This window comes from Trichomonas vaginalis, chromosome I (genome assembly GCF_026262505.1).
Source record: "Trichomonas vaginalis G3 chromosome I, whole genome shotgun sequence".
NCBI classification, from domain to species: domain Eukaryota; phylum Parabasalia; order Trichomonadida; family Trichomonadidae; genus Trichomonas; species Trichomonas vaginalis.
The window spans coordinates 18859822-18873077 of NC_067203.1; the positions used below are offsets into that span (position 1 = coordinate 18859822).

The following is a 13256-nucleotide window of genomic DNA, read 5'->3' on the forward strand; positions in this document are numbered from 1 at the left end:
TTGCTTTATGAAAATATTTTGGTTCAGCAAATATTGCTATTCTATAAACATTTTCCATTGTTTGTATAAAGAACTATTCTGTCAATGTATTTGTATGTTGTGTGTGTAAACTTTGTTCTGCTTCAATTCGAAGAGATACTCGAATACGTCCATTTTTTATTCTAAGTAAAATGTCATTTCCGAAAAATAGAAGCGTAAGTGTTTTCAAAAGGTTTAATGGCGGTGCAGATGTGAAGTTAAATTCACCAACTCAAACAAACAGTCAAAGTGTTGTTGTCAATGTCAAAGAAAGAGATTTGAAGTGGGGAAACCATACGAAGACGAAGATGGTATACAATAGTTCCTGTAAAAGAACAACCAACATACCCTGAAGTTAGCAGAGACTTAAGTTCTGTTGCAGATATTCGAAACGACTACCAACAACTTAAAGACAAACTTAAAACTCAGGAGAAGATTTTGTCAAGCTTTGGGTATAATGTTAAACTTGGTCGAACACAACCCTGTAAAAGTGAACTCATATGTCATTGCACCTCATGAAGTTTTGAAAGAACTATTGAAACTTTTGACAGAGGCAGACGATATAAACATCAAAGAAATAGAACCCGACATTGCTTGCTGTGGTGTTTCATATAATGTCATTGACAAGATATACGTTATGAAAGGAGGTGAAACGTTGAACTTAAAATATAGTTTCCCAGACGTCATAAAAATATTTGACGACCACAACATTTCATTAAAATTTAGTTGCTAAGTAAATGCAGAAGACACAATGGTTTATACTATTACGACTAAAAACCCTGAGTCATATAATTCTATAACAACAAACTTACAAAGTCCTCAAGGACGATATTGTAAACTAACTTTAAACACAATGACGACTAAAGCCTGTTTTGCTCTTTTGACACCAGAGACTTTATTGTTGTGAATGGTAAAAAATACTCCTTTGAAGATACTTACTCAGATATACCACCAACAGGTTTTGTTGACTTATTTAATACTTTAAGGACGGATGTAACATGTGCTGCAACTAGAGCAGGTTTCATTATGTTTGGATGTCCGACTGAGTTTAGTATAAACGATATGAGCTATAATACAAAACTTATATCTGGTTTTTACTACCAACAGTTTCCTATAACAGGAAAAGGTGTCATACAAGGTCTATCTGTTCCATTGACTTTAAGTACACCTATTTTATATATTGTTTCAAACTTAGGTTCAAAGTGCTATTCGAATGTCGACAGAAACTATTATGACCAAAAGATACTCATGCGTATAAACAACACTTTCTCTGCTGGTTTGCCTATTGTTCATTCGAATGCAAGTTTTCAGCTTTAGTGAACTCAAACACTTTAGCAAACATAAACTTAACCTTAGTCGACGCAAACTTTGTTCCTGTAAAACTTTATGTCCTATGTACTTGTCAATGACGGCAGAAAGTTTCGAATTGGAAAGATGCAACTGGTGAAAGTATGTATTACAAGAACAACTTCAACAACAAAATAGCTCAAGAACAACAAATGCAACAAATAGCTCAAGAATAAAAAAAATATTTTTTTTATTTTTTTATAAAAATGTACAGAATAGATGTTTCAGATTTTTATGACTTCCAAGCGTTCAGAAATATGTGTCCATTTCGAGACTATAACAAAGCAGTCGAGAATTTGAAAACGTTTAGTCATTTATGTTGACTCTGCCCCAGAATGTTATGTCATGAAAGAATGGGATGTTGTCTTTAACAAACCTAAAGCGACAATAGTTTCAGAACAAGAATGTAGACAGAAACTTAAGAAAATAAAAGTCGTACAAGTTGGCATGAAGATGTTAGATGCTTGGGATATCTTATTGTCAAAGTTAGAAGATTTTTCAGTTCGAGGTAAAGTTCTATACACCTTCTCCAAACTTCTATTCTATCTTCACTGGATATAAATACGAACAAGTAGAATGGAAAGAAAATATTATAGAAGCTTGGTTAGACCATGTCAAAGAAATTATATGCAATGGAAACGAAAGAGTCTATGAGTATATCTTATGTTGGTTTGCAAACATCTTACAACATCCAAGTGCTAAAAATGAAACTGCTCTCATTATAATTGGAAAACAAGGAACAGGTAAGAACACTTTCTTTACAGATATTTTGTGCAAACTGTTAGAGGGCTATTCGAATCCGAATATGACAAACTTAGAAAACATCTGCGGTAAATTTAACTCTTCAATAGAGAATATGAAACTTATAGTATGTAACGAACTTCAAAGTATAGATACAACAAAAGTTTTGAACTCAGATGCTTTGAAGAGTCTTATAACAGACAAAGTTGGAGTTGTTGAAAGAAAATATAAAGACCAAAGAGTTTGTGAAAATGTTGCAAACTTCGTCATGGTTTCAAACAATGCTGTTCCGATGAAGTTAGAAAGTTCTGACAGAAGATATGTAGTTGTCAGAACGTCAGAAGCTCATATGCAAGATACAGAATATTTTGACGACTTAGCAGAAACTTTGACATCTGACTTTTACAACCACTTGTTCTCATATTTCATGACATTAGATATTTCTAAGTTCAATCCAAGACAAATTCCACATACCGAAGAAAGACAAACATTGTTAGAAGCAAACAAGAGTGTATATGAACTGTTCATAGAAGAAAGCGACTTTGAGTGTTTAGATGAAAGGTCATTGTACGATGAATATAAACAGTATTGTCAAGAATATGGTTATATGGCAGCTTCTAAACGTACATTCTTGGCAAATGTCAAAATCTTTTTAGACATACAGAACGGCGTATATACAAAGAAAAATTTTCTGAGTAAATTTTAAAATATATATATTTTTTATTTTATTTGAAATGTACGCTGAGTTTGTTGGAACAGACCTAGATAACGAAAATAGATATGCGCTATTCTGTTAGATTGTCCTTATGAAATGTATGAAAAAAAGGCTTTATATGAAGAATATAGAAAATATTGTCATGAAAAACGATATAAGACTAAGCTCTAGAGAAAAATTCTATGCTGGTATAAAAACATCTTTTCGAAGTTCGGAATGGCAAATATAGAAAGAAATAATTTTATGAGTAAATTTTAAAAAAAATATTTTTTTATCCGATAGAAAAGATGACGAAATATATTTCAGTCAACAAAATATGTCAGGACTTAAAGAAGAACTAGACCCATTCGCTTATTTGAATGTTTACTTCTACCATTTTGAAAAGTCTACATTTGACAAAGTTTGGAACATCGAACCAGTTAAGTTTGCTATTGTGACTAAAAATGGTGCGAAATTTGAAGACTTAGACATAGAAGGTTTGTTAGCAGTCAAAGAAAATTTTGACAGAAGGTTCTCAAACCTTAAAGAAGGCAAAGCATACAAACTTGTTATACCTTATGAACCAAAGAAAGCAGACGACTATGAATATTATGAGTCTAAGATAGTTGAAGTTCAAGGTAAATTGGGTAAAAAGATTTTAGAGTCTAAGCCAGTGTTTGCTCCTAAAGAGGAAGAGAACATTGACATTGACCCAGAAATGTTCTAAAAATAAAATTTTATTTTTACATGTCATACTCACCTTCTCTGGAACTGGTTCAGGTTCTTTCTTCTCTTCTTCTACTTTCTTTTCTTTCTTTTCTCTCTTTCCTTTCTTCTTCTTTTCTGGTGGAGTTATGTCAAATTTGGCGCAACCATATTTATGTAAAAGTTCTTTGTCCTTTAATAGCTCTTCTATTCTGTTTTCTATTTCATCTTCAAGAACAGCGCATGTGCCTTCTTTGCATTCTAAGAACTTTTGTTGGACTTCATCTTTCCAATCGGCGTCATCTCTGTCAACAAGTCTGTCATTGACAAACTTAAAGACTTCTCTGCCTAATGTTTTATGGTTCTTGTCATATTCCCAGAAACAGAACTTTAGAACAAATTCACCTTTCTTGTTTACACTATGTAAGATTTTATGGTCGACAGAAGTTTTAGAGTCAAAAAGCTTGTCTCGAATATAGATAGCGAAATCACTAGACATTTTCTAAAAGATAAAAATTTTAATTTTTCTAAAAATATGTTAGAAAAAAAGTTTGCTGACATTGACAAAAAATTTGAGAATGTTTTAAACAAGAACAAGAGAAAGTTAGAAAATGCTCAGATAAAGCCTATACATGAAAAGTTCTTATTTGCTCAGAATGGTATAACAGGTCTAATTGCACCACCTGGGTCGGGTAAGACTTTCACTTATCTTAAAATGGCTGCACAACAACAAGAACTAGATGAGAAGAACCCATTCTATGAGTTAGTTGTTATTTGTAGTACTTCTGGTCAATTCGATCAAACCGTCAATTCGTTCAAAGATATTATAAAGAAGTCTAAGTTAGTATGTATAAAGGATACTGAGTTGTTAGATTGGATAAAGAAGTACCAAAGAAGAGTTTTGAAGTATAATGCTATAAATGAGTATATAAATTCGAAGTTTAAAGACCCAAATGAGGAAATGCAAAGAATATTAGAGAAGAAACACTTCAGAAACAAACAGAAAGAGATAGAATACATTTCGAAGAAATTGCAATCTTACGATTGGAAGACTTACCCTCATAGATGTCTTCTTATCTTAGATGATTTCGCCTCTCATCCTTTGTTAAAGAATAGAGAACAAGATATGTGTCGAATTCTTAAGAAGCTCAGACACTTTAACATCTCAGTTGTCATTTGTGTACAGACAGCAAAGAGTTTAAGTAAGGATGTTAAAAGAATACTTACTGACATTATACTTTTCCCTGGATTGTCCGAAGACGATTTCATGGAACTTATGAAAGAGTCCATGGCAGGTAAGTTTGACAGACATGAACTATGGGAGAAGTACAAAGTCATACAAGACCCTCATACTTCTTTCAGAATTCATATCTACGCAAACAAAGTTCAAATTGTAAAAAGTCAAGCGTAAAAATGTAAGTGTTGAGTCGTAGTAAGTCTGTTGTGGTGCTGGGGCTGTCGGTTCTTCTGGCTTTGGAAGACATTCAGGAAGAGGAACGTCGGACATTCGTTTGTGTCTTAACCGTCTTTGTTCTGAAACAATATAATATTGTACTGAATAAGTACAATATTGTCTTGAAAAAGTACAACATTGTCTTGAAAAAGTACAACATTGTCTTGAAAAAGTACAACATTGTCTTGAAAAAGTACAACATTGTTCTGAAAAAGTACAACATTGTCTTGAAAAAGTTCAAGACTTGTTCTGAAAAAGTACAGCTGTACTCAAATTTGAGAGACATTGTACTGAATTTATACAACATTGTACTGAATAAGTACAATATTGTCTTGAAAAAGTACAACATTGTCTTGAAAAAGTACAACATTGTCTTGAAAAAGTACAACATTGTCTTGAAAAAGTACAACATTGTCTTGAAAAAGTACAACATTGTTCTGAAAAAGTACAAGACTTGTTCTGAAAAAGTACAGCTGTACTCAAATTTGAGAGACATTGTACTGAATTTATACAACATTGTTCTGAAAAAGTACAACATTGTTCTGAAAAAGTACAATATTGTCTTGAAAAAGTACAACATTGTCTTGAAAAAGTACAACATTGTCTTGAAAAAGTACAATATTGTACTGACTCAGTATGGAGCTTGACCCCCTAGACGAAGCAATTTATCTAATTGAAATTAACGAGCTTGTTAAAGACTTCCTCAGGCAGAATGTAAAGGTCAAGCTTGAAAAATAAAGATTGAAATTTACCCTACTTGTTTGAAGTTGTCGAAATACTCTGTTATTTTTTCCTTTAACAATGGCAAATCTTCTTTGAATGTAAGTATTGTACAACCTTTCATATCATAGTGTGTTTGAGGTAACGTATCTTGAACTATCTGTTTAACATCTTCATTTGGTGTCATTGAAATCGGTAAGTTTTCGCGATAGAACCAATTTCTGTCAGATTTGTAAATCTTAGCAAGGTCGTAAAAGCTTTTGTTGTTTCTTCTGACTAAATGCAACATAACCATATCTCTGTCTTCTTCATTTTCCATCTCTTCAGTATAAATCATATACTTATAGTTCTTTTCCTTTCCTTTTGGTACCGAACGTGGTATTCTTTTCTGAATGTTTTTGTCTTCTTTCATCATATCTTCTCTCTGCTTTGTACAAAGTTCGTCAAGTAGCATAAGTATGTAGATTGCATAACGAGGTGAAGCCCACATTGCTATTGAACTAACTAGGAACTTATGAACATATATACCTTTTAGATACAATGGTAAGTTTTGCCTGTCTTGGTACATCTTTTTAAGTTCTACATGTTCAAACTCACTGAGGAGTTCATGAGTGCTATTTAATTCAAACCAATCTTGTGGTTTCATAGTATCTGGAGCAAAACATGCTGTCAAAATACTTTGCATTTGGTACATATCGTCTTTGACCGAACGAATGAGACGGAGTTGTTTGTTAAACTGTATGTACTCGTATTCTTCATTTATGGCTTCATGAACGATAGCAGTTGTTGTGTTCTCTGATGTTGACATATCTGTTTCTTATATACAGGATAAAAAAATATTTTATAAAAAACTAACTTTATTTTTTCTATCTTAAGGAAATTCATGATTTCATAGAGTTTTGGCTACCCCTGTAAAAGTCGGTCTAGAGAAATTTCATGAAATTTGGTCATTTTTCAATAAAAATATATTTTAGGGTAGATGGTTAGATCTAACCTGTCTTCTACCCTCTTTTCTACCCCAGTTATTTTATAAGCGTTTTACATGGTAAACGTTATTTTTACATGTATTTTTCAGCAACTTCGTCAAATAATTTTATAGCTTTATCTATCTCATCTACTTCAAACGTTTCTTTACCTTTTATGGGAGCACCATACATTTTCTCAAACTTTTCAAGTAGTTCTGTTTCTGCAGCTCTCATATCATTAACTAACACAACCTTGACTATATTGACTGTACTGTCATATCTTAGAGTTATATTATATGTCCTTCCTATCTTATATCTCTTTGTATTGAAGTCCTTCGGTTTCTGAACGATGTAAAGTAAGCCTTCACTGCAACGTTCCGTATCGAATGAACCATATGTTATGAAGTTATATCCAACAACTGGGTCTAACCATAACAAAACTATTGGTATAAGACTTTTGTCGATGAGATATGCTGTAGTTCCATGAAATCTTACCGATATCAAAAGCTCAGGATTTCTTGTCAAAATTTTCTGAGTTGAAGCATTTCTAACCCAGTCCTTTGCTCTCTTTCCAGATAGTGTTAGAATGTCTGACAAAGAATATTTGTTGTATTTCTTTGAGTATCTTACGTTTAAATCACCTATTCTAACCACTTTGGTGTCATTGTCTATCTTTCCAACTGTTTCAAACTCAATGTTTGACATCTCTTTCTTTAAGTCAGCATAGTCGTTTCTCATACGTTCTATCTCTTTGACGGAGTAGTTATATTTCCTCATTGCTGCTTTACATTTAGAACATTGTGGGTTCATTTTAGCATTGTACATTGAAATCTTACCTGCTAGTATGACTAAGGCGTCAATTGCTCTCTTTAACTCAAAAGCTGCTGGTTTTATTTGTTCATTCCATATCTTACCTCTTCTATCTTTATCTCTTATCTGCCATACACATTCAGCAACTAACGAAACAAAGTTGTCGTAGGTCTTAAACTCCCCAGATTTGTATATGTCAGAGATGTTCTTATATACCATATCGCAATCTTTGTCCATGACTTTGTGGTTGCAATGAAATCCAAGAAACTCATAGTTAACCTTTCGTATGAACTTCTTTATTTCTACTGAGTCAGTTGCTTTGACTTCTATTTCATCGAATTCAGGAATAGTGAGCTTTTGTTGTTGTATTTCAGGAAGTTTAGGTAGATGGTCAATAATATCCTGCATTTCATAAAGATACTGTTCATTTGTTTCATCTTTCGCACTACAGTCTAAAGTACTTGTTAAAAGTTCTTGCTTTATCTTCTGGATTTCTGTTTCGAAAGTATATGAAGAAGGAATGAAGCTTTTCATCTCTACTAACATTGACGTAGGATTCATGACTAAAGAGTTTGGTGCTGTTGTTGCTAACATGTTCTTACAATAAAAATAAAAAATATTTTTTTAAAAAAACCAACTTTATTTTTTATTTCGGGAAAACTCATGAGGTTAGAAAACATGTACGAAGAAGTCTTGACAAAACATTTACGATGAAATCATGACAAAACATTTACGATGAAATTCATGACAAAACATTTACGATGAAATCATGAAAATTCAAGAGGGTAGAAAAGAGGGTAGAAGACAGGTTATATCTAACCTTCTACCCTAAAATATATTTTTGGGTCCTTTACACTCATTACGATGAAGAAGTCTTGACAAAACATTTATGAAGAAGTCTTGACAAAACATTTACGAAGAAGTCATGACAAATTCAAGAGGGTAGAAAAGAGGGTAGAAGACAGGTTAGATCTAACCTTCTACCCTAAAATATATTTTTGTCGAAAATAAATGGTTCATTTACTCACAATATTTTTGTACAAAACAACCCCAAGCTTTTAACCTCTCTTCTGCAGCTTCTAATGAAATTTTAGCGAGTTCATATTCTCTAAATTCTCTCTTTAAATCTTCTTGTTCCCATTGGTCTAGTTCGTATGGAGAGTCTCTATAACCAGAACATATCTCACGTTCATGTTCTATTTGTTTTTCATGCATTTTTCTAACTTCTTCTTCGAACAAAGGTTTTGCATTCTCTACTGTATCTTCAAGTTCTTCTTCATCTAACTTCTCATGAACTTTCTTGTCTATGGAGTCCATAATTTTTCCAACTGCTATGCAATATTTTGGAGAAGCCCACATTGCTATATAGTTTACAAGTCTTGGGTCTACATACATTCCTCTAACCTGTTTGATTTCATCAGGAATTCCTGCATGAATTTTGTATAAAAAGCAACCCGCTGTTTTCCGCGGGTTGGTATATTCTTCACAAAATGCCTTAAAATACTCTTCCCAGGACTTATTTTCCAACAACCTTCTAAAGTCTTTCCTAAACTGCTGACACATATTTGTTGCATTTACATAACCATCCTTGTCTCTACGTAAGACTTCAATACCGTTGTAAGTGCCTTTTGTGAATGTTTCGCCATTAGATTTGTTCGTGAACGTTTTTGCTTCGACTGTCATACTGTTCTTACAATAAAAATAAAAAAATATTTTTTGGTGGTACGTCGGACATTCGTTTGTGGCTTAACCGTCGGACCACAACGATAAAATCTATTTCCTGTGTTGTTGTCAAAATGTCATGTTGTCACCATTTTCAAAAAGATGTTAGTTGACCGAGTGACCTGGTGACACCTAAAATATATTTTTTTCTATCTTAAGGAAATTCATGACAAATTCAACGGGTGAACTTTGTATAAAAAGCAACCCGCTGTTTTCCGCGGGTTGGTATATTCTTCACAAAATGCTTGTTTTGAGGTCGAGCCACTTTTGGCTCCACCTCTTTTTTCAACCAAAAACTCATTTTTGTCGAATTCAGCACTTTTCCGTAGTTGTATATGAAAGACAATTCGGGATGAAATTTCTTCATCTGAAATAGTCCTACCAGTATTTGTAAAGATATAGTCTAACGGTTTTGTATCTGCTACTTTTGTTCTTTGTTTTTCAACCTGAAGCATTTAATATATGTAAAAATATACTGTTTTAAAATGGTATGCCATATAGCTTCTTGAATTTGTTAAGAAGTATTTGAACGTATTTTCCATCTGTATCTCTAGTGTTTACATAAGCATAGCCCGCCTTAGTAAAATATACTTGTAATTTCCTATAGTTTACGCCGGTATAAAAGTAGAAAGAGTCTTGTTCTTCGCTATAGTAGTAAAACTCAAACGTATGCTTGCCATAGTCTGTAATTTCAATTGTTTCATCTTCTAGTTCGTCGACAAATTCGAATACAATATCTCCAAATTTGCCTTTGTTCTTATTGTTTTCAGAACGAGTGACCCAACGTAAGTTTTCAAGTCTATTGTCGTTTCTTATATGGTTTATATGGTCTACAAAAGGTAAATTGTTAGGATTCAGTATAAAATGAGTTGCAATGACAACATGTTTAAGATAGTGTTTTCCACCCATCTTCATAATAGCATATCCGTCATTTCGCTCCCATTCGCTTAAAACTCTTTTTGTCTTTTTGTTTCTGACTTCAAATGACTCACAACAGTGAATTTCATATTTCTCATCTAACAAACAAGTTTCCCAACGGTCTGTTCCAACAAACTCAGCGTACATTTCAAATAAAATAAAAAAATGTTTTTTTAAAAAAATGTTTTATTTCATGCAATGTTTAACTATTTCACCATCTTCTTTAACACCCCAGTACTTCCTTTTCGATATTACATGAACTTCAGAAAATACCTTATCTAGCTTAAAACAGCCCATCTTTTCACCGACCATTCCCATTTCAATGAGTTTGTTGTACCCTTCTTCGTTCGTCATGAGTGCGTCAATGTTCTCATAGTATACCACAACTTTCGATTTGACCTCGGAGAAGAACTCATTGTAGTTGTCAAGGACTGCTTTTGCGAACTGAGGATAAGACCAATGTTCGACAATAGGTTTTACTGTGGTTACTAAGCCACCTTGACCTTGAGTAAATTCGTATTTCAAAACAAAAGGGGAGAACCTTTCAACAAAGTTGTCGACCTTCTCATAGTGTTTACTCTTCATCTTTTGAGGTTTTTTAATGGAATATCCCCATGTCGAATTCATAAGCAATTTGAGTGTCATTGCAAGTTTGGGGTTTGAAGCTTTCCTAATATCATAGAGTTGTTGTATGACTTTTCCAACTGTATAGTTCCTTCCTGGGAACTCACCGTCTTCGTTTGGAATTCCAGTTGGAATATATTGGACGAACCTCATGTACGCAGCGTTAAGGTCGACATAGTATATCTTTTCGTTTGAGTCGAACTTGTCGCAACCAATGGGTCCAGTTCGTGGAAATTCAAGTGAGTCTCTTATCTTCTGAGAAACTTCGCCTGCTATCTCATAAACATCGTCGAAGCAACCTGTTTCATATAAAACCTTCTGACCTAACTCCGATGCTCTCCAATACAATTTGACGTCAATTGGATGTCTCAATGGAAGTTTGTTTATAGCATCTTGAAGTTCTTGCAACCTCATTGGAAGTTCTTCTGGTTCAGGTTGGTATCCGAACAATCCAACTCCTTTTGGAACAGTGTACTTCTTTTGTGCTATAACTTTGTCTGGAACAACTTTTGGTCTTGCTAACAATGAAAAGTTTGTTTCGTCTTTTGGTACAAAAGTTTCTGTCAGCTTGTCATCTGGAATTGGTTCCAACAAACCTTTCTCGAAAAGAATGTTAACAGCTCTGACAATGTTGCACTTGCCTTTTCCGAACATAAGACTTTCGTTCAACATGAAGTGGTTGTGGACAATTACAATCTTCAACCATGGTAAGTCTTTGTCAACAACATAGTCGTCATGTGAAGAACCTTTAGCTGTAGGTATGTTGACTCGGATATTGACATTTGCCAACGGTGCAACTTTTGCCAATTGACCTCTAAGAATGTACCTTGTCTTCACACATGACTCAAGATACTTCATCTTCTCTTCTGTAACAAGACCAGAGTTCCTGAGACATGTAAGAATACAAGGTTCATTGACAATTTTTTCAATTGAATTGTAAATTCCATACCTTGTCAAGTCAATGTCAGACTTATTTATGAACGGGAAGTATCCAGCATGTTGTCTGACTGCTTGAGGGTTAGGTTGGTACCATTCAAATTTTACACTTGCAATTCCTTCAATTGCATTCAAAATGTCTGAGTCGGAGTCAAACATTTGTTCTCTCTTTGTAGTCTTGAAAGCGTCAAGAAGTTGTGCGGCTGTTGTGACATTGCCATGTGCATAGTAAATGTGACCGTCCAAATCTGTTACGGTTAGTCTGAGATTGTATCCTTTCTTATTTCCGTCTTGTATGGCAGCAAGTACTCCCATGAAGCCTTCTTTGTTCTTTCCTTCGTCAAAGTTTACTGTAAAGGTTCGACCAGATGTAATTTGACTTCTAACTTCACGGTACTTTTCATATGCATATCTTGTTCTTTCCATGGGAGCATGTTTGTCTTCACCTTTTCCTTTTTTCCTTCTCAAAGGATGCAATTGTTCGTTATGTTTCCAGTAGAATCTGGCAAAGCCGTCGTGTCCTTCAACTTGAGGCTCACTAACATCGAAAGGCATGTCCATAAGACGTTCTTCTTCTAACCTCTCTAGTCTGTTTGGATAATTTGCGCGTGCTGTTTCCAATTCCATTTCGTAGCGAAGACCAGACAATTTGTCATAGACTTTTATGGGTCTTCCCTTCCTATATTTAAAATTCTTCGAAACTTTCCAACCATATCTTTCTAACTCTGCTTTTATTCTAGCAGACTTTCTATCCATTCTATGCGGGGGCATTTTTATAAAAATAAAAAAAATATTTTTTTCTTTACTTTACGTAACCACCAGCTACCAGAAGCCTTTGACGCCAACCCATACCAGCTAATGAAGGTTGACTAAACTTTGGTTTTGGTTTATCTTCAGTTTTTGGTTTTTCTTCTTCTATCGGTTTTTCGTCACTTTTCGGTTCCTCTGACTTTACCTCACTTGCAGGTATGGTTGTGTCGTTAACATCTTCATAAATATCATATGCCATTTGTTTTTGTTTTCCTTTCAACTTTTTGTGTTTGTTGTAAAGTTTAGAATATTTCGACTCTAAGTCAATGAGATGTTCTATAATGAACTGTTGGTCAGTGAAGTATACCTTCCCATCTGTTGTCTCGAAAGCTCCTTCAGACTTCAATATTTTATTTGTGAGAGTCTGTTTCTTTTTTGAGATACTAGCCGTTCCATTTCTATGAAAAGTGACTTTATAGTTGGGGTTTGTATTTCCAGACCTGGCACTTTCTATTATTGAATTTTTCTCTTCATCTGTAAGTTCTTTGACAGGTTTTGACAATGGTTCTGAACTTTTTGTTTGTGGTGTCAAATCTACCGTTTCAACTTCTTCGGTCATTTCATCTCAGTAAAAAATTTTAGTTTGGTTTGTTTTCAACTGGTTGTTTAGGTTTTTAAGTCGGTCTAAAACTTCCTGAGGTATAGGAAGAACTTGACAAACACGTGGTTGTGTAACTGCTGGAAGTCGACAAATCCATCTTGAACCCATTTGTCTCAATGCTGTATTGTTCATTTCATCTCAGTAAAAAAATTTACATTCCCCACGTTTGAGGCGGTTGCGGTTGGTTGTTGT

General features: G+C 34.0%; 7 protein-coding genes and 2 pseudogenes across 9 annotated transcripts, besides 1 other annotated feature; 3 read left to right on the forward strand and 6 right to left on the reverse strand.

Annotated features, from left to right (window-relative positions):
• Nucleotides 1-13256: part of a mobile genetic element that runs on past both edges of the window.
• TVAGG3_1010200 lies at nt 1572-2195 on the forward strand (annotated as a pseudogene). Its single transcript has one exon. A coding segment is annotated over exon 1 (624 nt).
• TVAGG3_1010210 (protein of unknown function, DUF4108 family) lies at nt 3138-3475 on the forward strand (the record flags this gene model as incomplete). Its single annotated transcript, XM_001328769.2, has 1 exon — nt 3138-3475. A coding segment is annotated over one exon (338 nt), but the record flags the coding sequence as incomplete, so codon positions are not given.
• On the reverse strand, nt 3658-4004 carry TVAGG3_1010220 (uncharacterized protein; the record flags this gene model as incomplete). The annotated part of the gene is made up of 1 exon (XM_051254534.1): nt 3658-4004. A coding segment is annotated over one exon (347 nt), but the record flags the coding sequence as incomplete, so codon positions are not given.
• Nucleotides 4041-4838, forward strand: TVAGG3_1010230 (protein of unknown function, DUF4106 family; the record flags this gene model as incomplete). The annotated part of the gene is made up of 1 exon (XM_051254535.1): nt 4041-4838. A coding segment is annotated over one exon (798 nt), but the record flags the coding sequence as incomplete, so codon positions are not given.
• On the reverse strand, nt 5707-6486 carry TVAGG3_1010240 (KilA, N-terminal/APSES-type HTH, DNA-binding family; the record flags this gene model as incomplete). Its single annotated transcript, XM_001293116.1, has 1 exon — nt 5707-6486. The coding sequence occupies one exon, from the start codon at nt 6484-6486 to the stop codon at nt 5707-5709; it is 780 nt and encodes a 259-aa protein (XP_001293117.1).
• Nucleotides 8629-9136, reverse strand: TVAGG3_1010250 (uncharacterized protein; the record flags this gene model as incomplete). The annotated part of the gene is made up of 1 exon (XM_051254536.1): nt 8629-9136. A coding segment is annotated over one exon (508 nt), but the record flags the coding sequence as incomplete, so codon positions are not given.
• TVAGG3_1010260 (His-Me finger endonucleases family) lies at nt 9656-10084 on the reverse strand (the record flags this gene model as incomplete). The annotated part of the gene is made up of 1 exon (XM_051254537.1): nt 9656-10084. The coding sequence occupies one exon, from the start codon at nt 10082-10084 to the stop codon at nt 9656-9658; it is 429 nt and encodes a 142-aa protein (XP_051080111.1).
• On the reverse strand, nt 10280-10678 carry TVAGG3_1010270 (DNA/RNA polymerases family; the record flags this gene model as incomplete). Its single annotated transcript, XM_051254538.1, has 1 exon — nt 10280-10678. The coding sequence occupies one exon, from the start codon at nt 10676-10678 to the stop codon at nt 10280-10282; it is 399 nt and encodes a 132-aa protein (XP_051080112.1).
• On the reverse strand, nt 11405-12366 carry TVAGG3_1010280 (annotated as a pseudogene). The gene has a single exon. A coding segment is annotated over exon 1 (962 nt).